This window comes from Miniopterus natalensis, chromosome 1 (assembly GCF_054644295.1).
Source record: "Miniopterus natalensis isolate mMinNat1 chromosome 1, mMinNat1.hap1, whole genome shotgun sequence".
Taxonomy (NCBI): domain Eukaryota; kingdom Metazoa; phylum Chordata; class Mammalia; order Chiroptera; family Miniopteridae; genus Miniopterus; species Miniopterus natalensis.
This window is the reverse complement of record NC_142081.1, coordinates 54,066,291-54,086,938: the sequence shown is the minus strand read 5'-3', so window position 1 is coordinate 54,086,938 and position 20,648 is coordinate 54,066,291. Positions and strand designations below refer to the sequence as shown.

General features: G+C 40.0%; 1 protein-coding gene and 1 long non-coding RNA gene across 5 annotated transcripts in view; one reads left to right on the top strand and one right to left on the bottom strand.

Moving 5' to 3' along the window:
* Positions 1-12,500, top strand: part of SLC12A1 (solute carrier family 12 member 1) — an 80,289-nt gene extending 67,789 nt beyond the window's left edge. For all 4 annotated transcript variants that reach the window (XM_016211116.2, XM_016211108.2, XM_087821629.1 and 1 more), the window contains 6 exons: positions 444-575; positions 813-924; positions 3,532-3,618; positions 9,456-9,591; positions 11,279-11,346; positions 12,365-12,500. In XM_016211116.2, the coding sequence (XP_016066602.2) occupies positions 444-575; positions 813-924; positions 3,532-3,618; positions 9,456-9,591; positions 11,279-11,346; positions 12,365-12,500 (671 nt within the window). The remainder of the gene's footprint in view (positions 1-443; positions 576-812; positions 925-3,531; positions 3,619-9,455; positions 9,592-11,278; positions 11,347-12,364) is intronic.
* Positions 6,536-20,332, bottom strand: LOC107535624 (uncharacterized). Its single transcript, XR_001603040.2, has 3 exons — positions 20,153-20,332; positions 18,300-18,478; positions 6,536-9,633 (listed from the first exon to the last, which is right to left on the bottom strand). It is a non-coding gene; the product is annotated as an uncharacterized LOC107535624 (long non-coding RNA).
* Between the last annotated feature and the right edge of the window lie 316 nt (positions 20,333-20,648).

The window sequence follows — 20,648 nt, the reverse complement described above, 5'->3', positions numbered from 1 at the left end:
TTCCAGAAAACTGATCACCACATGTTTTACTTTCAAGTAAATCTAAAAATATGATTAAATTGAGTTACATGTGAAATTTGGAAAAAATCAGAATTTTTTTCAGGTAATTTAGCATTGTTATATGTCTAAGTAATAATTCCACTCTGAGACCAATTACAAAGGACCTGAAAATAATCCACAATGAAAACTATAATCATAAAACCAATATTGACAATTTTTGAACTGCTGAAGGTGATATAAATTACTGTGGGATTGGACCTTTATCATGCCTTTTAGGAGAAAAGAGCTCACTATTTACCTATAAGTATTAAAAAACAAAAACAAAAAAAAACACTTAGAAATTCATGACCCTTCTTCTATTTTCCTGAATAGATTTATTGGAAAGTTATTTTGTTTCTTTCCTCAAAAGACAAATGGACATGCCGTTTTTTCTCTCATTACAGAGAGCAGTCCATGCACGATCCAGTCCATGCACGTCGGGGAGTTCAACCAGAAACTGGTGGAAGCCAGCACCCAATTTAAGAAGAAGCAAGGAAAAGGCACGATTGATGTTTGGTGGCTGTTTGATGATGGAGGTAACGTTTTCTGGAATATACACTAGGGAGCAGAATTTCTGTGTTGATAAATTTAACAAACAGCATGGGAAGGTATATGAAAAAGATACCAGTTAAAGAATAACATGTCTGTGTTCTCCAAAGACTTTAAATTATTTAGGAGCTGTGAATGTGGGGATGAAAAATAATGTAAAGCCATTCATTTCCTTTCCGTGAGAGATACTCATCTTTTCTGTCATAATTTACTCTTTTTTTCAGGGTTAACACTCCTTATTCCCTATATCTTGACTCTCAGAAAAAAATGGAAAGATTGTAAGTTAAGAATCTATGTCGGAGGGAAGGTTAACCGCATTGAAGAAGAGAAAATTGCGTAAGTAACTTATCACTCGTGTTAGAACATTGTGGATGTTTGATGTTCTAATGCTTTAATTTATAAGAACTTTAAGTGTCTTTGAGGTACAACAGATTTAAAGACAAAGCCTTCAGGATAGGCCTTATGGTTACTTGGTTTTCTGGTCAATAAATTATCTGTGTAAGTTTTCTAATCATGGTCTTCAAGTCCTTTTATCTCCTGCCACAAATGCTTTCAAAAAGGAGTTTGGCACCGAAGCCTCATCTCAGGTCTCGAATGAGAGAATCATTATCTCGTATAATGTTCATGGTGTTCTGACTGGTTAGTGTACTCCAGAAGGAAGAACCTGAAGGGATTTGTGTCCAGTAGCTTCTTTTGGGAGACGCGAACTTGTTCATTCCCAGCAGTCGCTCTAGCACAGCTCACTTAAAAGGAACTGAGAGACTGCACCTGGCCTTTGTCCCAGACCTGCCACCAATGAGCTGCAGGACTTTGCAACAGTCACTACACACACCTGGGTCCCCAGTTTCTCAATTATAATTGGGAACAATTTAAATAGATGACTATCGAGAACCCTTATAATTAAAAAAAAAATGAAAAGGTGTCTGCCTGGCCGGTGTGGTTCAGTGATTGAGCATCAACCCATGAACCAAGAGGTCGCTGGTTCCATTCCCAGTCAGGGCACGTGCCCGGGTTGCTGGCTCGGTCCCCAGTTGGGGGTGAGCAGGAGGCAGCCAGTCAGTTTTTCTCTCTCTATCCCTCACCCTTTCTCTCTGAAACCAATAAAAACATTTAAAAGGTAATAAATAAATAAAGGGTCACAGTACTAGTCCATATGTTTATTAATTTATTCATAAAGAGCTGATGGGTAGTCGTGAGAACAATGAGCATGCCAAGAACGTGTGCAACCAAAGGTCTCTGGCGGGAATCCGAAGGAGGCCCTTCAGCAGCACTCAGTCCCTCACGGCATGTCAGTCCTGAGTCCTTCCTGGAACCCACTTCCAGAAATCACAAAATAATGATGGGTTCTTATTCAGGGATGTATCTTCTCCCCCTTCTTAAGAGGTATTTTAGATTTAATTTATCTTAAAGAGGGTCATGTTAAAATGGAAACAAACATGATGTCTATAACAATTATATTTTCTTAAAGACTCGAGTGTCTTAGTGGGACAACTGAAAACGGTTAGTGGATTAGATGACAGTATGGTATCAATGTTAAATCTCCTGATTTCAAAAATCGTACAGTGTATGAGAGAGTATATTAGGTAGGTAGGTAGAAAGCAAACACATAAAAGAAAAAAGGAGAGAAAGAAAGATGTAGATAGATATAGACATAGAGAAAGAGAGTAAGTGAAATGGAGCAGAACATAAACAGTTGATTAACCTGGGATTTCCATGCACTATCCCTGCAATTTTTCTGTAACTTGGAAATTATATCAAAATATTCAGTTAGAGGGGGGAAAAACCCTCTAATATATAACAACATATTGTCAAGCAATAGTTCTTGGCATCAATTCAATGCCAACAGGAATGCCCAACTTGGGGTGTGTTGAGGAAGAAACTTTCCTCAGTTCAAACAGCTCAGCTGTGATGCAGCACGGCTGTGAGAACAGCACGGTTGTGGAACAGCTCAATGGTGTTAGAGCTCAATTAGGAAGCAGCACGGCTGTGGAAAGGCACGCTTGTGAGGCAGCCCTGGGGGGAGGTGGCCCTGGGGCCAGGTGGCTCTGCCCTGCCCCAGTCTGCACCGCTTGCATTGGCCTGCTCTGTGCCAGCGGGCTCTTCCTGCTCTGCTTTGACTGGCTCCAGCGAGGCTTCTTTGCTGGTTCAGCTCCAGCTGGGAACAGTGTCTGCCTGGTAGGAAGGGAGAGCAGCACTCCCCAAGCCGGCGAGGAGCAGGCTTTTATAGAGGGTAGCCCCCTCCCCTGGTCCCTGACTGGCCTGTCCTCATGCAAATAAGTACTCCAAATCCCCGCAGTTGGATTGGTCAAAAAAGCACTGTCTTGATTGGTCAGAATGGAGCTGCTCTGATTGGTCAGTTACAGCTGTGCAGCTCTGATTGGACCAGGAACGCCCCAGTCCTATTGGTTGAAATATAATTCCAAGAATTTCTTTATAAGGGCCTCGCTCAGGCGGCAAGAACGCTGGGCGCAGGCAGGCAGTTCAGGGCAGGCTGCTTTCTGAGGTGCGGTTTATGGGAGAGGCTCCTGTTTAGAAACAGTTGCAGGTATATTCTTCCTCAGGATCCACAATATAATTATTAGTTTGTCAGTATTTTGATAGTAAACTCTAAAAACTATCAGCAAAATAAAAGTATTAAAATATGCCCTTTTTTCAAATAATAACACTTGGACAGCTCTACATTATTTTCCTTGAAACATAAACTCAGAGCTGGGTTTGCTCTTTCCAGTATCTGCACCTACAGGAATTTCTCTTTGCCTTCAGTGGAATAGCTTGGTCCACACTTAATATATCCATCAAGCATGATAATGAAAATCAAACACTAACCAAAGCCTTTGTCTAAAAGCTAAGTGGAAATAAGACATGATTGCTTAAACACAAAACCCTTTGATTGAAAAGCAGCTGAATATGGAATGACGCAGTGCTTTTTTCTTATGTTTTCAGGATGGCTTCCCTTCTGAGCAAATTTAGGATAAAATTTGCAGACATCCATATCATTGGTGACATCAACATTAAGCCAAACAAAGAAAGGTATGCAACATTTAACAAGGTCCATTTTTTTAATCGGTGATACTCTCTGATCTCTTTTGTGTTGATTATTAAAGGGTAAAACTGTTACGTATTTACTGTATTATATCCTGATAGGATATTATAAAAAGGGACTTCAAATAATTATGACATAGCACTGTCAAGTACATCCTAATGCAAGGGAAAGTTTTATGGTGAAGATGAGCTTGAGAGGGAGAACTGTGGAGACAGTTTAGTAGCGTTTTAGAATTGCCCTTCGTGTTCTTGATGTCTATGGTGGCAAAAATAGCAGGAAGTAAGTACAAGCTCAGAGGATTCTGACCTGAGCAAGCAGGGCAAGTTTTCATTATTTGAAGTTACTGGTGGGACATCCCGGATGGAGAGCTCCAGGGGAGAAGATGTGGAAGCAGCTTGTGTCTTCTTGGCACAGTGACAGTGCCAGCCCTCCGTGGCTGCTTTAGTTTTAGGCACTAAGGATTCAACGCTTCAAGCCGATGAGGGCCCCCAAAGGGGTTCTTTAAAACTATCTGAAGCCTGGCAAGGAAATGTAAGCCTGGCTCCAAAATTGAAAAATAACAAAATTGAAATAATTGCTTAAATGTCTTCAAAACATGACACCATTTTAACCCTCTTTAATTGTTAAATTTGTCAAGTCCAGGATATTTAAAAGCAATTTATAGATTAGATCTTCACAGGAGTTCCCAGAGGTGCAAGAGGATGATCTGGAAATTATAGCTGGTTGTAAGTTAAGTGAACTGCTCAGAGCAATAAGTTGACAATTATAAGGTGTTTTCAATTTTATGTTGTTTATTATGTTTTTATTATTGCCTCCGGACATAATTTTATACGTTTGATTTGGTGTGCATTGGGGCCTCCAAGGGTTAGAGTAGAGAGAGTCACAGAGGACTCAGTGTGGCTCGGGTCCTCGCCCGCCTGTTGGACATCTTATTTCTGTTCACCATCGTTTCTCCTTCCTCCTGCTGCTCTTGTTGGGTTGCCGTTCCACATTCCTCAAGTCTTCCTGCCCTTCCCTTATTTTGATTCATTGTTATCCTATATGAGCTTAATAACTAAATGAAAATCATCGAAATTTAGGATGCATTTTTATTTACTAAACAACTTTTAACTTCATGCTGCATGAGGATATTCATGATTCCTCCAAGTCGATGGGCCCCTTAAAAGGGCTTTACAAAATACTTTTACTGCTATAAGCTACAGAGTCAACCTAGGTTATCACTATGTAGTATTTCCTCACATATATACCACAAATGCCTTGCATTCCTATATTTATAGTTATAACAGATTTATGATTTTCCTTCATAAGTGGAATTAACATTTTTGATATGAACTGGGCTATCATGTCATGCAATAATCTTTGGTAGCCTTCCACATTGCATTTGAAGAATTTTAATTCCTAAGTCATTGCCTCTTGGCATGTGCAGTGATATGATCAAATGAGCTCATTGCATGGCTCTAATTGGTGGAAATGTATTCTCTTTCATAACACAGCAGTTCTGATGATTCCCTAGTATGTGCCACTTAGGAACAGGCCAATGCTCTGCAAGTACAGGGCCATTTACTGTCATTGTCCCCTACTGACTTTGGATTTTCTATAACGCCTGGCTCAATCCTGGGCACAAAATTAGTCACCTACCTGTAGCTGAATTCTTGTTGTTATTTGTCTTACCGGCAGCTAAGGATTGCTTGTGCTTGCTGATTAATTTGTTCCTGTATCTTTGCCTTTTTACCCATCAACATGGTTTTCTATACCCAAGTCCTTGTTTCCTTCCCTTCCTTTTGTGCTAGTCTCTGCCATGGTCACCCCCTCATACCCATCACTTCTGTCCTGTCATCAATAATGTCAATGAACCTCTTCCACTAGCCATGCCTCTTCATTTTTTGATTCCCAGCATAATCTAGCCTCCCTTCATTTTACTACCCCTGACCTTTCTGCCATGGTTTCCTCTTTTCAGGGATCAAACTCTATGAACAGTAGTAAGAAGCAGAGACCCAGGCATCTTTGCTTTTTTCCTGGTGTCTGAATCTGGTTTTAGACACCAGTTTAATTGGGTGTTTCTTACACAGCCTCTTCACCCTGCAATGAAGACATCTGTTTCCCTTTCTCAGGAAAAAAAGAAAAGAATTTGTTTTCACAATCTCAGAGAATTTTTTCCTGGTATTTCAAGGTGTTAAGGAAGATGTGGGAGCGGGGGGGAGGGAATCCATTCTTACTGGAATTAAAGAGTTTTCAGTCATGTACCTTGGTACAAAGACAAGAGGCCACAAGAAGAGGTGTGCTGGAAGTGCCACCCTCCTCTCTCCAGCCTCGGCTATAACGGATGCCATATTACTTTATAAAGCAGTCACATATCTGATGTTGGCAATAGCCATTCCAGTATTTGAAGGTAAATTTTAGAACACAGAATGGTCATTCAGTAAATTTCACATCTGGCCACTGGTAGCACACCTGGCACCTTTGTGATCATTTCAAAAAGGCAGCTCCTGTGAGGGGTTCAATTAGAGAACGAGAACTCTTCCTCCGGGCTGGTGCAGCCCTGCTCCCAGGGTCCAAAGCTTACAGCACTCAATTTCCGTTCCCCTTGGGTCTTCTTGGCCAGGCAGCCCTCAGCTACCACCAACAACTATCTCCTGATCACTGGCTTTTTATTTTTGGTCACCAGGTGACACAGATGTCAAAAATAGTTTGTCAGTGATTTCCGTGTTGGAGGCTAATGTGAAATGCCCTTAAATGGCATTTAACAAATCTTTCAACTACCCATAAAACATCAGTAAGTCTTGATGGAGACATTTTATCATAGAACATTATCTATAATATGATAGGGCAAGGGTGAGAGGGAGTACAAAAGCAAAGTTAATGAGAAACTAATTGAGCCAGGAAAAACCGAAAAGCTCTTGTGGTTGAATTTCATTTTTTATTGTATAGACTGAATTGAAAGTCATAGGCCAAAAAGACAACAATCTTTATGTAGAAATCAAAGAGAAACTAAAAGCAATTAACAAGCTAATGTAAAGATGCTAGAGTGGTCATAAAAACAACTAGTACATTAATTGGAGAGAAGAAATCTTTTATGAATTAGGGGAAATTTTTATACAATTAAACTTTTTTAAAACTTTGTTGTTAACAGAATGGGGAAGGCAGAACAGCTAGAAGTTATTTTAATTGAATTAATTCTCATTTATTTTTAATAGCATGTAATGCTTGGCCTACTCTAGAGTCAATTAAAAATACTTACAAGAAAAATTACATATAATGAGAATCAAAATGGAAATTTTGAGCTAACTTTGAATCCACCTAGCTAGGAGATAGAAAATGACCAATTCAGGGGTGAACCTTAGGGTGAAAAAATTAGAGGTGAACATAAGCAAAGGGCAGTAAGGGTTCACAGAAAACAAATGGGCAAATATAGCCCCATGATTACCTTCTGTGTCACTTCAGCATGTTCCAGTTGCAAGTAAAAGAAGACTCATAGTGATCTAATAGAAATTATTGTCAAACATCACTGAAATCCAAGTATATTTTGGATTTCAGGCAAAGCTTGATCTAGGTTAATTTTGTAATCAAGGACTAATTCTCTTTCGTTCTCTCTACTCTACCTTCCATTATAAAATCATCAGTCAAAGTTGATTTTGCTAATAAAAACAAGATGACTACCCATAGCAACCAGGACTACATACTTGCTAATTTATGTTCAGTAAGAGAAAATGTTTATCTCTTCTCCAGTCATTGAATTCAGGTCATAGGCACCATTTAGGCTACACCAGTCTAAGCCACTGCACCCCTCACCATGGCCAAGTAGAATGCTAGGTCCCTATTTGTCAAGCTTGCCTGGGTTATGTGCCCATCTTGACCAACCACTCTGGCAGAAGAAACAGAATCTTGCTGATTGGCTGATGCTGGAGATGGAGTCATTCCCACCCATACTTCAATGGGGAAGCAAAGCATAAATGCCAGGGAGACAACCAGCAACCTTCATTCCACCTTCTATCTCGTAGGAAATTATTTTTGAACTGGTCTTTCTGCACCTGGGCTAAGATGCAAAGAAAACTCTTATCCTGATCAAAATAAGTATATGGGGAGCTTAAACAGAGAGCCTCTCGATTGCTCACCTCAGTGCTGTGGCTGTGCAGTAAATGAATGCCTTGCTTTTACAGGGCACTGGCACATTTTTTCATAGCACTATCACCCAAATCATCACACTGACTCTCATACCAATGCTCATGCCAGCTCTGAGCAGCCATCATTACCCCCTTTTACAGGCAAGGTTACCCATGCAGAGGAGGACAATGGAAGAGCTGGAGGGAGGGCCCAGGCTCTTCTCTTCTAGGCCAGCACCTTAGCACTGATTACCGGCAAAGGTCTCTGAAAGCACAGCACTGTTGGAATGAACTGCAAACAGAACGACTGTGTGGTTGAAAGAATAATAGGGCATATCAGCCTTGTTCCTTCTCTGTTGTTGTCTACCACTTATATAAGTCAAAGTGTCAGAAATCTACTGCATTAAGTATCTTTCCAGTCCCTTAAAGGCACACTGGTGTGGACATACTACTCCTTTGTAACATGTGCACTTTGATCTGAGAATCCCAGATCACTCCAACTAATGAGGTCATTGAACTCATGGCTTCATGTTTTAATTTCTTAGCTTAACAGCACATTGAATCTAATTAGCACTTGTTCCAAAGTTGCTAAATTACAAGTACGCTGCATTATATAAAACCAAAAAAAATTATTTATATGTGAGATCATCTTAAAGTAGCATACCAAAGACAACTACTCTCATAAATTATAGGCTTTGTTTTATTCTATCGTTTTAAAAATATATATCTTATGAGATTGTTGTGAAAGAAGCATGAAGTTTTTCAGCAATTTTTAAAATGTTCCACAGAGCTGACATACCACTGCTCCTAGCCTTCTAATAAATTATTTTTCTTAATTACTCTAAAATGGCCTCAGATTTTCAGACATTAAAATATTATTGATGCTTGGCCAGGCGTGGCTCAGCAGTTGAGCACGACCTAGGATCCAGGAGATTCTGGTTCAATTCCCAGTCAGGGCACATGCCCCGGTTGCAGCTCCAGTTGGGAGCAGGCAGGAGGCAGCCGATCAGTGACGACTCTCTCATCATTGATATTTCATCTTTTTCTCTCTCCCTCTCCCTTCCTCTCTCTGAAATTAATAAAGATATATTTAAAATATATACATATAACATGCACCCAAACAACAGTCATTTGAAAAGCTCAAACAACAGCAGAAGGACAAAGCTGCGTTATTTGCAGCAAACATTCAAATTGTCCTATAGCCATTAAACTTGTGGGAGCCCTTGCTGGTCTCCCACCTGCCCGCTGCCTCCCGCCTGCCGTGAGCGGCAGTTGCCATGTGGACCGAAGGTGAGGATGGCAGCCCCAACCACCTCCCAAGGAACCTAGTTCATCTCCTACATTAGTTCATGCAGGTCTTCCATGGGACCTGTAAAGTAAGCTGGTGGAAACTCATTTATGGGACAAAGTGTCTACATTACAACTGTGTCTTTGACTATACTATGTAGAAAATGTATTTACAGAATAATTACTACTGTGTGTTTGTGGTTAGTATTGAGGACCAAGAAGGTTGACAAGGCTTCAAAGATGGCAATGCCTTTCCTTGGGCAGGGAGGTAGTGCTATAGTCACGGTTTTACTCACGGGATGTCCCTGGCACTCTTAGAGATTTACATGACATTCAGCTTGGATTCTGCAGCCCGCAGAGCCAGTCGGACCTGGAGTATCTGTGAAATAATGAGCTAGTTTCCCATCATGAGGCCTCCTTTATAATTCCAATTTCAGCTGGAAAGTCTTTGAAGAGATGATAGAACCATATCGTCTCCATGAAAGCTGCAAAGATTTAACAACTGCTGAGAAATTAAAGCGAGAGACTCCGTGGAAAATCACCGACTCAGAACTGGAAGCAGTCAAGGAAAAGGTAGGCTTGGCTTCCTTCATTTCTTCTTTGCTGTATAACTGTCTGAAAAAGAAAACAGTGGTTGATTCAAAGATCAAGAAGTAATATATCTGTTACAGAATTTCATTATTTAAGATCCAGGATTCCTGAGTTTTTCAGTGTTTTTCAATTTTATTACTAGATATGAGGATTTAGAAAACTTTTTATTTATTAAATTTAAAATCAATTCCTTTTAACAGTTCAAAAGACACAGTTTTTTGGTTGGTTGTTTTGTTTGTTTTTTAGCCCTCACCTGAGGATATTTTCTCATTGCTTTTCAGAGAGAGTAAAAGGGAGAGACAGAGGGAGAGAGAGAAACATCGATGTGAGAGAGACACATCGATTGGTTGCCTCCCACACTCACCCTGACCAGGGCGGGGAATCGAGCCTGCAACTGAGGTAGGTGCCCTTGGCCGGCACTGAGCCTGGACCCTTCAGTCTGAGGGCCGACGCTCTACCCACTGAGCCAAACCAGCCAGGGCAAGACACAGGTTTTTGATCCATATTGTGAAGTCTCTGTTCAAGTTTAATATTATAGAACAGGAGATAGACCCCTCAGTCTAAAATAATTTAAGTCAAGTCAATATGTATGCAAAGGAGATAAGATAGATAGACACACAATTTGACGCAATAACAAAGTTTTAACCTGATAAAGATAGCTATGAAAACTAGCCTAGGGACCTGAGAAAATATGTGACTGGAATAATGAAGCTGAAAGAGTGATCAGGCACATGTTGTAGGATGGATATAAAATGCTGAGCTTTTCTAGAAAACCCAGCAGGATGGGTGTTACCCCCATCCGGCCTGCACTTGAAAGAAGTTGTGATGATGAGGAAGATGGAAGGGCAGGGACGTAAGAAGAGAGTAGAAGAAGTGACATTTGAATTGGATTGGACATTCAAGGAAGAGGGCCAAAGGACCTCCAAACTACAAAATTTAAATAAACTGCATTCGGGGCTGAAGCTGGAACAAGTTAGAGCAAGAGACAGTAAAAGCCTTTCAAATTTAGTAGGAAAATTACTGAGCTAAGACTCATGAACTATGTGTAATAAACTGCCCGGTTCTAACAGAGACTTTTCATATGATTGAGCAAATCACACATCTGGAATCACATTTCTAAAAACAGTAAAATATAAAATATATTATTACTCTTATTACTGCGAAATAGTTCATTGTAATTGTTTTCCCAAGTTGGTCTTTCTGTGCCTTTTTAGTTGCAACCACTCCCCTATGCTGATAAAATACCCAAAGAACTTAAAGAAAGGTGGATTAGGGTATAATCTTATAGTCTTAAAATATCAAATTGGTACCAAGATTAGGATCGTTTTCTTCAACCACAAACCTTGTCCCCAGGACTAGTCATTCTCATTTTCTTTGTACTGTTATCCAGGTGTTTTGCTTGGTGTTTTTGTTGTTGTTTTTCTGGTTTTTTTCCCTAGAAATTAATAAGCCACTATATAGCACAGGACAAACTGCTTTTATACCTTGTATTTCCAAAGCTTTTCATGAGTTTTTAAAACACTGTACGTTTCCAAACCTGAATGAAATAATTGTAATATTTTTTAAAAGTGAGGTTTTTCTACTTGCCCACAATTTGAGGTAAGAAGAGAAATTCTTATTCATAATTCTGGGAAAACTGCCCACAACAAAATCTGAATGTCGTCCACAGAGTTACCGCCAAGTTCGCCTGAATGAACTCCTACAGGAGCACTCGAGAGCTGCGAATCTCATAGTCCTGTAAGTATCATCGCAGACATTTTAGAATGTTCTAGACAAATCTTAGGCAAATGAGTTAATCAATTTAAAAGATCATGCCTATTCAGGTGCCAAGTTTCAAAAAACAAAAAGGAACATATGGAATTTTAAGTAGTGAATGCAAAATCAGTGCCACCCTGAGACCTAGAAAACTGGGGCCTGTGGGCTTTAGAAGGCCCCACTTGCTCTTTGCTCCAGGTGTGCCCCGCCCACGGGGCCAGGGAAGGGCCCCCCTAGAACCCCAGCTGTCCCTCCAGATCATGCTCCAGGAAACTGACCCTGAATTCCTTGCCTAACAAGCTTCAGGCCAGCCAGTAAGGCTCACAGGCCCCTTCAGTAGGTAGGTGCCCCTGAGGTGCGGGGTCCATTGCATGTTCACGAGGCTACTTGCCGTGTAGGAAGAGACCAAGGAGAGACCCTCCACCCCACAGATGTTAGGGGTGCACCTGCTGAAAATATTGTTTGTCTACCTAAAGATGGATAGCTAAATCTGAAGATCTCCAATTATGTCACATTGATAGCTCATGAACTGAGTCATATGTACAACAATAGTATGTCTTCAAGCAAGGTCTAGCCTTGAGGCCTGTCTATCAAAGATGCAGAATGGTCTCCTGACCTGAGTGGCTCAAAGAGCTGGTTTCTGAGCTTTCTCCCAAGTATAAGAGCTTTAAACTATTGGGAAAAATTATTTCTTCCAGAAAAGGGGGGGAGGGGGGAGTATTGGTTGATCAAATTTTCTATTTAAAAAGGAATGAAAGCTTATAGTTGTGTTTTGTCTCTACAATGCCCAAGCCTAATTTTCTGGTTTATAGACATTTGTATTCTCTGAGAAATACATCAGTGTAATATTTATACTCAAAATAATTTCAGTGCTTTCATTTTGGGGAGGAGGGGTATAAAAGTGTCAGGCCACTGCTTATTAAATAGCACAGACAACTAGGGATGTTAGTGACTGTAGTAACTGTCACCTTTGTTTTCTGTTTTTCTTCCATGCTGTCAGGAGCCTTCCAGTGGCAAGAAAAGGATCTATATCAGACTGGCTGTACATGGCTTGGTTGGAAATCCTCACGAAGAACCTCCCTCCGGTCTTACTAGTTAGAGGAAACCACAAAAATGTCCTGACATTTTACTCTTAAAACATGAAAATGAGAACACACTTTAACTAATGGATGGATACTTAAGATATCTGTCCAGTACTTCATATTGTAAATCTGATCTGCAGTTATGCAAACCTCCACAAACTATACATACCACGGGGTTCTACATAAACTTTGTCACTATTTTTTATTAGTTAATGGGAGCTATTTTCTTTTCTGTCAGCTTATGGGCAGTGTCAGAGTTAATGGTACACCTTAAAACATATATTTGTCATTGCTGATGATAAACAAGAAAATTAAGCCAATCCATGCTGATGCTCATAAACCAGCAACTTGATTGTCAGCTTCTCCAGGCAAACCTAATCTTTTGTTTGCTTCTAGGCCCCTGTAGAGCCCTCAGCCCCACGGCAGGTTCTCATTAAATGCTTATTGACAGGCTGGTAGAGTAACATGGGTGGTTATCAAAGGAAAAGACCAACTGGGCAGGAACTGTGATTATGCTCGCCCTTCTGAGAGGCTTATACCTACAAAGGAGATTTGAAAATCAATAACTGAAAACTTTAAGAAGTATTTGAGTCTACAAAATGTTTAAAGCAGTTACCTAAATAAGGTTATTTAATGTAACACAGATTATATACTTAGAGTGATCTGAGCGATCATTGATAACATATGGCTTCAATTTGCTGCTGACTGAAATGTATATTAGCTGGCTTAGAAGGCAACACATATTCTAATTAAATGAAATATACTCCATTCTTAATGTATAAACTTTAACTTTTCTCCCTATTAAATATTTTGAAATTTCCATCATAGCATTACTTTACATATTTTTTTCTAATTAAGTGGTTAGCACAGATGAAATCTTCATAGATGTCTAGTAATTGAAAACCAACCACCACAAATTTTCAGGCATTATAAAGAAATATATACTGAATAATTTACTTGATTACTTTATGTAGTGATTGTATAGATTTAAAAGAGCAATTAAAATTTGAAGTGGACAACCTTGCAAAATTTGAAATATGTAAGTACTGATTTTTTTCCCCATTTTTGTTAGTATTTCTATTATACTTAATCACATTGAAAAAACAACAAAATTGTATTTTCTGATGAATGACTTGATTTTTTCCTGACATGTTTTGACTGTTTATTCTGATTAAATGTAAGAGGAACAATGAACATGAAATAAAGCACTGGAATACATTCACTTTGGCCTAAGCCATGTTTTTATTTCTCACTCACTCAGATTACAGTGCAGTGGTGTAGCAGATGTGAGCCTGAAATTTTCTATCTTTTGCCTCATCTGAAGTTCGTCTAAAACCTGGATTTAAGATAAGGACTTCAGCCTGGACTCAGCTCAGGATGACCAGGGAGGCGAGTCAGCAAGGCTTCAGCAGCAGGCCCTCCCTGTTACCAACGTGGGAGCACTTGACTTAGCTCAGCCCTGGATTACACCCTCTCTCCTGAGCCCTCTGCACCCGAAATCCAAATGACTAGCCACGACCAGGGGCAGCTGCTCCCAGCCTCATCTGGGCCTGACATTCTCTGGAACACTTGGGAGGGTCTCTGTAACAGCAAAGTCTGGCTCTTTTTTCCTTTGAGAGGCTATTTCGGTTTGTGTTCCCTGGGGAACACTCTGAGAGAGAGTTTAGTGTGGAGCATGTTTACTAAGGAGTGCCCCTGGGATCAACACCAGTGGGAGGGCGACGGAGGAGGCAAGAAGTGTGGAGGAAAAGGTGAGCTGTGATGCTGACCCAGGGACAGCCTCAGATGACCCCACGGGATGCCCTGGAGACAGAGGGCCCTTCAGAGCAGTCCCAGGCAGGGCTGAGAGCACCAGGCCTTCACCCTCCCTCGCGGATCTGTCATCAGGTGTGCCTGCCAGGAGGGGTACGAGCTTGGGCGAGACAGCTCTCTGAAGGGCCTGAGAGCTGAAGCCTGTCTGCGGACAGCGTTCCCAGCTGCTGGGGCACGAAGTCCTTCATTAAACAGGGTCTGGGTGGGACATCACCATGCCAACCAAAGGAGGCCGCGTAAAGTAGTGGTTAAAACAGAACACACACGGGCACACACAGAAACCTTCACACTGCTCTCACCATTTATTAGTCGTTAGACTTTAAACTAGTTATTTAATTTTCTGTGGGCTACTGGCAAGAGAGTGACTAAAGTAATGTCCCTTGGTTTCTAAGTTAACAAAGGAGAAGGGCCTGGACTGAGAGAAAAGGCATGGGGGGCGGTAAGGGGTTGACGACGTTAAGGTCAGGAGCAGCTGTGCTGGGAATAGGTTAGAGTGGCAGAAATTTGCAAGAATGGGGGCTGTGGTCAGGTACAAGCAGATTTTTGTAGCCCTCAGTGTCCTGTCATTGTCCTTTGCTTCCCCCAACTCTATTAACCCACCCACCCACCCACCACGTCCACGCCTGCACTCAGCTTCTCAGCAAGGAGAGAGTTGCACAAGTATGTGCATCGGTGTCCAACTTTCTCTGTCCTCTCACCTTGTTTACATTCCTCATCAGCTTCCCCCACAGTGACTTCAAAATCTTCACCACTTTTTCAGTTGATGGCCCTGCCACCATCCCTACAACATATCCACGTACACACAGACATAGCACTTGCCTACACTAATGGGGCCATGCTGGAAGCATTGTCTTGCAAGTTCTCTTAATATTCAATTTCAGGAATCTTTCAATGGAAGCTTTAAACAAAGACTGTGGATTCTTGGACACCACCAAAGGCCTGCTAAATTAGACTCTCTGGGAGAGAGGTGGGTGATCTGCAAGATTTTGAAATTGCTGCTCTAGGCAGCCTCTCCCATTCCAGGGACTTGACTGCCACCACATGCTGATAGCCTCCAAATTTCTATTTCTAACCCAGATCTCCCCTAAGTCTCAGATACATATATTCAATTGCTAGTTTTCACAGTGTTTCTCTTCATAAGTCCTGCAGACATCCTAAATGCAGGATGACCAGACTTCTGTTAAAAAAAAAAAAAGTAAAAAACTCAAACCACACCACAGGAGCAAAGGCATTTAATTTTCCTTCTCTGTTGTCTATCAGATTCCCCCTGAAATGACCAAAGAAACATAAAAATGGGAAAAATCAGCATCACAGTAGGGTACTAACCTAGGATGCCATCCGTATAGTAACATTTTTTAAAAGTTTACTTGGGAGAGATTGGAGGAAGCTATCAAAGGTCAGCTTGCAACCAGTGTTCCTAAGAAAAAAACAGTGTGTCACAGAATCATTGCAGGAGACCTTAGGAAGATTCCACCAGCTCCTCTCCAACTTGCACTGGAGGTGAGAAGCCCAAGGTAGGAGAGTGCAACACTGAGTGGGATCTCTTTTTCTAGATGCCTGGTGAGGCCCAACCGTGTGCTTGGTGGGCACCTGAGGCAGACATGGGTGCTGCAGTGGGGCATCTCATGGGTGCCCTTGAAATGTAACAGGAGGCTAACTGCCTGCCATAGGGCTGAGCCGGAGAAAGAGTCAGCCCTCAGCTTTTCCTAACACAAAAAAGAAAACTTGCAGGAGTGGAAGATCCTGTCCCTGGGTCTCATGGCTCTCAGGCTGCTGGGTTACCAAACTGGCACTGCAAATTGGTACTAACCAGGCCTCCAGCTAAGATCAAATAGGGGGACTGTAACAATGCCAGGTGGTGTGGTGGAGGTCCCTGTGCCAATCGCAGAAGACCAGCCACACCTGTTTGTTGTCAGTGGGTGTACAAGACTTAGCACCCACAGGGTCCCTGCTGGCTGGATGTCGAGCACGGGTCACCTAGACCAGCCCACCTTGGTATTTCTAATGTTTCCTCTGCAGAGATTTAGGGCACACTCTGACAAAAAGGTGAGACCTGTCTGGGCTCCACAAGGGGAGGAGAGGAGAGGAGAAATTCTTCTTTGGGTGAGACTCACTTTGGTGCTAAGATGTCCCAGTTACTGACAGATCGTGGCATCCCCATCAGTGGCAGGAAGAGCCAAAGGGTCACACCCCTGCTCCAGGCCCAGCATCTGACCCAGGCACTGTCGCAGAGCCTCCGCCCCCCGCCACGCCAGCCTGGTCTGCAGGTAAAGCCCCTTCCCCACAGCGAGGTGTGGAGTCCATCCTGCCTCTTAGAAATTCTGCTGTTGAAACGACAGTTCCAGTCTTCCCTTCCTTGTGCAGAAAACGTGTTTTCAAACAGAACATAAAAGATTTCATCTCATTTGCGACAGTTTCTGAACACACCATCATTTTAGGTCCCACTAAGGAAGAAAAATCTCTGCCGTTTAAGCTATGACAAAATATTCTAATACTTAGCATTTTTGTTGTATTAATTGAGATACCTTTGTAAGGCTTATAGAGGTATAGAATTTAAAATCATACACCATACTTGTGCATATAAAAAAAGGCAAGAAAGAAACAACTTTGATTCTGCTCCTGAGTCCTACTCGTCTATTGCCCTTTCCACTCAACAGGACTCCGTGCCACCAGGAGTGCCAGGGATGCAGCATTTCTTAATAAGGGAAAACCAATAGACACCATTTGATTATTGGTACTACTAATTTGGATAATTGCAGACTCGAGTATGATTTTGTTTAAAGTAGCTTAAATGTCTTTTAATGGAATTTTAAAATTGTGTGTAAGTTCCAATACATAAAGAGCATAAAAATGAGAAAAACCCAAAAGAGAAAAGTCAGAAAAATTCTCATTAAAAAGAGAGAAATTATACAATATAGTAAGATCATACAATAGACTAGAATAGAAGAAAGATCACAAGAACTAAGCAAAAAATATAAATATGTTTCTTTCTTAAAGACTCAAATTTAAGAAAAATAAGTAAATTCAAATTATCTGCTAGCTTCATATCCTGTTATACATCAAAAAGGCTAAAAACAAAAGAATAAACAAAAATATATAGAAATATTCAAACAAAAAGAATAGAGTTGGCAATATTCAGAGTTTAAGATTAAAAGAATTAGAAAGGACAGGAGTGTATTATTTCATATTTATAGAATATCTATAGGCACCATATAGCTATAATAATAATGGAGTTTTATGTAAACAAATAGCATGGTATTGACATAAATAATACAAGAATTGTTTGAAATATAGGAAGAGAGTTACAGAAAGTCAATTTTCTTAGGAAACAGCTCACCTATATCACCACCTTTGACAGATCAAATATAGGAGAATTCAAACTACATAACAAAATGGATTTAATAGGTAAAATAGTGCTCATCCACAGAGAATACATCATGTTTTAAAAACCTATAGTGTTTATAAAATATTATATATTAGATAACTCAGTAAATTACAAAATGTAGAAATGGTAAATATTACATTTATATCACAATGCAATAAAACTAACATTATTTGCAAATATATAAACAATAACATCAAAGCCTTACACACTGGGAAAAGAAAATTCTTCTAAATAAGGCAGGTCAAAAATACGTAATTTTAGACTAACAAAAAAGACGTTGAGAATTCCACATAACAATGTATTTTATGCTGATCAAGCAGTACTCAGAGGTAGATTTATACCTATAAATAAATTTATTAATAAGTAAGAAAAATGAAAGTTTACATTCCACTCAAGAAGTTAGAAACTGTGCAAAGTAATTAAAGGAAAGCATGAAGAAGAAATTAAGGAAGGAAAGTAAAATTAAAAGCCGAGGTACCAGAGTCAGAGAGAAAGGAGTCGAATCTCAGTTTCCCCACTTGTTAGTAGAGGGATCATTACCAGGCCTCCTGAAGAATCCGTTTTCTCATACATAACTTGAGGTTATTAAAAGAATCTCCCCTTGAGGGTTGTTGCAAGGAAATAAGATGACATGTATTAATAGCTAAGCACAGTACCTGGCTGGCATTTTGTGGTAAACACTTGATGAAGTGTTGGACATCACAGCGCCACTTGGTTTCGAACATTTCAGAACTCAACCGGTCCCCCGGGACGATGACAGTCCAACACCGAGGCACCTCTGTATTAGTTTCGGAGAAAAAACAGGCCAGCTGACAAACTCAAGGGCTGCTTGGTGCTATTGTTAAAAAGAAAGAAAGAAAGAAATGTCAAAGGATAAACTATAAATACACAAATTTACAAACGAGCAAGGGACCTATGGGTACAGCTTTGGAGAAGAAAGCTCTTTAAAACTCTAGGCTGGTAAGTTATTAAATTCCAATGAAATGTATCATTTGCTAGTAAAATATAAATTACTAAAATTTACACAATACTTCAGAATAAAACCCAGGATTATATAAACTCTAATACTTCAGGATTTTCAAGGAATTAGCTCCAAAAGAGCATCAACCGAAAGGATTTTTTCTGGGTGGATTCTTTTAAATTTTCAAAGAAAATATAATTACCATTATATTTAAGCTATTGCTGAACAGAGGAAAAGAAAACGTTTTCTTTCTCTTCCTCATTTATTCTGTGAAACTAGCATAAACTCAATACCAAAATATGACAGACTACAAAAACTGGAAAGTAAAATCACTTTCTCGTATGAATAAATATGTACAAATCCAAAATAAAGTATTTTTATTTTTATTAATATATTCAATTTTATCAATATAGTCAAATAATAATCCACTATAGCCAGGAATACAGGTATTATAGGAATATAGAAAGATCTTATTGTTAAGAAATCAGTTAATCTGATTAGTAACATTGAGAGGTGGTTAATAATTAATAGTTAATAATTATTCATAATTATTTGAAAACTTATTTGTAATTGCATAGAATACCTGCTGAAGAATGCACAAGAAACTAGTAACAGTTGATGCTGGAGAGGAAAATGATATTAATAAGGGACAAGTATGTGAAAGAGATTTACTTTTTACCATATACCAATAATAATTACTCAAAAATAATATTTTAAAAACTAAAAATTAAATAATTATTCACTCATGTTTGAAGTGACATTTATTGTAAAAGTCATATGTAATAAACTTTAAAAAGTTTTATAAAACACTCAAAAATGTAAGATATTATATGATCCTTATAGTCTGTGTGCTTATAAAATAAGCAACTAAAATATCACTTTTAAAAAAATAAGTTGAACCTACCACACACCTACTGACAAGTTTAGTTTTATTTCATTTTGGTTATTTAAAAAACATGAGTTGTGGGGGTTTTTTAATATGATTCCTGGGTGAAAAAGGTGATAGAGAAGAGAAATGTTGGGTTGGATTTACCCCTGGAGCCCTGCGTATTTTATTTTCTGAAACTCAGGAATGACAAGTCTAACCTTAATAGATTCTGGGGTTTTATTTCCTGGGCTGAATAAAACTCAGAGTTGATATTATCCATAGTAGGATGGGAGAATTATAATAATGTAATTAAGTTTGTGTGAACCCATGCATTTTAGCAAGTGCAGTAGGTTCTTTTGCCCTTTTAAACACAAAATCCAAATAGGATGCTGTATTAATTTTCTATAAGTGCATAATAAATTATCACAAACTTATCAGCTTAAAACAATATCCACTTATGATCTCAGTTTCCATGAGTTAAGAGTACAGACACAGCCTAACTGGGTCCTTTGCTCAGGGCTTCACAACACTGCAGTCACGCGAGACTGGGACTAAGGTCCCATCTGAGGCTCAGGGCCCTCTTCCAAGCTCACGTGGTTTTGGTCAAATTCACTTCCTTGCTGCTATAGAACTCATGTTAGCTCGCTTCTTCAAGGCCAGCAGGAGAGAAAACCTCTTACCTCTAGATCCTCTTTTAAAGGGCTTGCCTCAGAGTTTGAGCATCGACCTCGGAGCCAGGCGATCGGGTTTGATTCCCAGTCAGGGCACATGCCGGGGCTGTGGGCTCAGTTCCCAGTCGGGGGCGTGCAGGAGGCAGCCGATCAATGACTCTCTCATCATTGAGGTTTCTGTCTCTGCCTCTTCTTCTCCTTTCCTCTCTCTGAAATCAATAAGGACATATTTCTAAAAAATTAAAAAATAAAATAAAGGGCTTGCTTGATTAAGTCAGGCCACCTGGGTCAGTACCCCCTTTGATTGGCTGAAAGTCAACTTATTAGAGACTTTAATTACATATTCAAAAATCCTTTCACCTTTGCCAAACATGCAAGGTAACCAACCTAATCACTGTAGCGGCATCCCATCATTCTCAATAGGCCCTTCCCAGACTCAGGGAAGGAGATTACACAGGGTATGAACATGATGGGGCAGGAAACTTGGGACCATCTTAAAACTCTG